We start from the raw sequence: 3,420 nt of genomic DNA on the forward strand, positions 1-3,420 counted from the left end.
GCAGCACATATAAATTATGAATAGAAACCACAGTAGAAAACATTATAAAAATGTTCATTGTGGGAATAAACATAAAAATGTTATAATGCTCTTCTATAAAGGTCACATTACTTAGAGAAAAGTTTAGCATCCAAGAACTCCCCACCCCCCCTTCCTGACCTACATACATGTACAAAGTTGTTTGTCACAATAAAATTACACTTACCACAGATGTTTGTCAGTCTGCTGTACTGCGTTCCTATGTGTCTGTCTGGCAGTAGATGTTCTCCTCCTCAATGGGCAATGCGGTTACAAAGAGAGCAGGGTTCAGGGCTGATCCATGGGCCTTTGATGGAGAATTCTGTATCTTTCCTCCTGAATTCGCGTATGGCCCAGCTGTGATGGACTTTCCTCTCTCGCTTCCATGCCCAAAGTCCAGGGTCTTGTGCCATGATCTGGAGTTAAATATCTTATACATTATTATAATCACTACTGGCTTCTAATCACAGTTTATAACTTTTATGTTACTAACCAGATCACAGGTGGCCCGGTCCACCCAAGCTCTGAATCCCATCCGGATGAACAATAGGTTACGCAGTTGGTGAAGCTGCTCCCGCTGTATGGTCCACGTCCATCCGAAGGCCCAGGGGTAGATCTCCTCTCGAAATGGCTCGTCCTCTTCAAATTGGTTGGCTAAAAACCTGGAAGAAAGAGTATGTCAGAAGACAATGAGAAGAACCAGTACTGATATCACTAATAGTAATATTATATGCATGATAATTTGTAGGATTTTTACACAATGAATATTAAATATATACATATTGGTTCATGATAAAAGAAACTCACAGAGATGGAAAGAAATATTTTCTATATTCTTCAGTAGGCAGTCCTGCTCTTCTGAAGTAGGTGAGGACCATGGCCAGGAGATACTAGTGGGGTGAGAAGCAGAGTTAGAGGCTGGTGATACATTTCCTATGTAAATATATTATACAGTACATATATGTGTTCAGTATGTTCCTTAGTATGTCCACAATCCTAATGCAGATATAAGAGCTGCAGCATCTATTGATGACTATAATACCACCAGGTCATGCAGTGCAGTGTTTCCCCAGCCTGTCTTCTGAAATCTAGAAGAATTTCTGTCCCTCTATATAATAATACCTTGTCCGAGATCTTCAAGCAGCTGTCGCTGATAAGAAATAACTGGATGTTCTCGTCTTCTACAAAATAATAAAAACAGGATTATTTCACTATTTCACTCTGTAATTGATACCTTCTGAACTATAACAGTATGACCTCCATATACAGTACAGAAACATGCTGATAAACCTCAGTGAGACATCATATTATAATCAGCACCTGAGCAGTGAATTCACCAGTGACCAGTGCGGCACAGTTACTGAAGCTATATGGCAGTTTTCTGGCGTATAAAAGTCTCAGTGTTTTGAGCAAAGCACATTTTGCTTTGAAGTTATTTTTATTTCGTGATTTTCCAATGCTCATTCCTCTCAAAATGAAAATGGTCAGGGATTAGTGGAAGAAGATGAGGCATTTTTATAATAATTTTTGCCAGAAAACTGGTGTAAATAAATGAAGTCTATGGCAGCCGGTACATGATGTAGATTACAGTTTATGGTGCACTGATGGCACAAGATGTAGCACATTTTTTAAGAGTCCTGTGCCTCAATAAATTCAGTGCATCTTACTACAAAGGACCTCTTATTAGGACTGGCATATGAAGTACCAGTCTTTAGTAAATGTGTCCATAGTGTTTGGTTGGCATGCTTGGAAGGTGCATTCAGTCTTACCAAAGAGTGTGAAGAACGCGGCCCGCTCTTCTGGATGAAGGATGTAATCATCCATCTTCCTCTTCTTCATGGATTCTTCCTGGGTGGCAGACAGTGAACTGTGATAGAAGAGAGATATTACAGAATTAGGCCTCATGCACATGACTACAATAAGCATTACTTCTGATTTGCTGGGAGCTGTATCATGGCACCAGGAGATGTCGGCCTATGCTGCACCTCAGTTCTTCTATATTTAATAACAGTGGTGTCCTCACCATGTAGGTGGATCATGTCACTGCTAAGGGGCCCAGCACTGAGCTGCTTCCTATGTTCTCAACATGACACCATGGCATTTTTCTGCACCCACACTAGAGGGAACTCAGTGTATAAACATTTTACAGCTTCTATTGAGTTCAATAGTAACTGTATAAACTCCTATCCACTGAGCTCCGCTTAGTGGTTGCTGCAGATGACAGTTTTATCATGTATTATATGAGAAGCAGGAGACAAAAGCTGTATGGGGAGGATTTATCTATGTCTAGTATTAAGCCATACATTGAGAAATATGGTGTAATATTATTAAAGCACCAGTTCCAATTTTTCAAACTTTATTTCAATTCTTCTAGTTAATTATATAAAAATCCTAAATTTGGCACAAATCTTATTGGAAGGAGGGCCCTTAGTGATTGTTGCTATGGGGGCTCTATGTGTACACTCCTGTTTCCTTGAAATACAGAAGGATTTCTTTGAATACTCATATCTGATTAGACCTCATTCACATTGGGGTTACCTATAGCATGCCTTTTTATTGATCATATACAAAGACAGGAGTTTCTCCTGACCAGTTATAACCAAGGATCATAACTACAGTATTGTGCAAATTAATGTGAACACAACCAAATAATAAGTATTTTGGTTATGGCAACGCTGTTCTGTCCATTTTGACAGTTGTTTTGATGGTAAATCATTTAACCTTATGATCGCCATTACTTAAGGCCACAAAAACGTACAATTAATATTTATTTTTAGGTTATGTTTGAGGGTTTTTGATATTGGGGTGAAAATCCATGACTCTACAGTACTCAGAAGACTCTTGGAAGGTGGAAGAAAAGCCTTGAGGCCACAGAAAAAACAACTCTCGACTGACCCTATGATGAAAAAGAGACTGAATTGGGCCAAAACATATGCCAATTGGACCAGAAATAACTGGAGGAAGGTGCTTCTCTCAGACGAGACACTTTCTATTGCAGGGCCAGCGATCAAAATTCGTTCGTAAGAGGGTGGATGAAAAATTTACTGCAGCCCTTATTGTTCAATCTGTCAAACATCCAGTTATGAAGATGTTCTGGGGCTGTTTTTCATACTCTGGACCTGGCAAACTTATTACAGTAGAAGGAATGATTAATAGTGAAAAATATAAAGCAATGCTAGATCGATGTTTGGCTCAGGAGCTGGAGAAAGTTCAAGCCAACGGCAATGCAATGTTCCAACAAGACTCAGCTCCATGCAATATTTCTGAGACTAGGGTGAAATATTTCAAGGACAAGAAGATTAGCATTTTGGACTGGCCTGGAAATTTGCCAGATCTCAATCCTATTAAAAATGTATGGGCGATCTGCAAGGCCAAATTACAAAAGATGGACTGTACGACAAA

General features: G+C 39.4%; 1 protein-coding gene across 1 annotated transcript; it reads right to left on the reverse strand.

The window, feature by feature from the left end:
• Window positions 1–272: 272 nt before the first annotated feature.
• On the reverse strand, window positions 273–1,857 carry LOC120993831 (speedy protein 1-A-like). The gene is made up of 5 exons (XM_040422297.1): window positions 1,788–1,857; window positions 1,141–1,199; window positions 826–908; window positions 512–680; window positions 273–434 (listed from the first exon to the last, which is right to left on the reverse strand). Exons 1-5 carry the CDS (start codon window positions 1,855–1,857, stop codon window positions 273–275), a joined length of 543 nt encoding a protein of 180 aa, XP_040278231.1.
• Between the last annotated feature and the right edge of the window lie 1,563 nt (window positions 1,858–3,420).

This window comes from Bufo bufo, chromosome 3 (assembly GCF_905171765.1).
Source record: "Bufo bufo chromosome 3, aBufBuf1.1, whole genome shotgun sequence".
NCBI classification, from domain to species: domain Eukaryota; kingdom Metazoa; phylum Chordata; class Amphibia; order Anura; family Bufonidae; genus Bufo; species Bufo bufo.

Bases quoted from the DNA above. Each gene is read 5' to 3' on its own strand.
- LOC120993831 (XM_040422297.1), bottom strand. From the start codon at position 1,857: ATGAAGAAGAGGAAGATGGATGATTACATCCTTCATCCAGAAGAGCGG. The intron at 1,200-1,787 runs GTAAGACTGAAT...ATTATTTTGTAG, and splicing joins CGCGTTCTTCACACTCTTTG to AAGACGAGAACATCCAGTTA. The intron at 909-1,140 runs GTATTATTATAT...TCACCCCACTAG, and splicing joins GCTTGAAGATCTCGGACAAG to TATCTCCTGGCCATGGTCCT.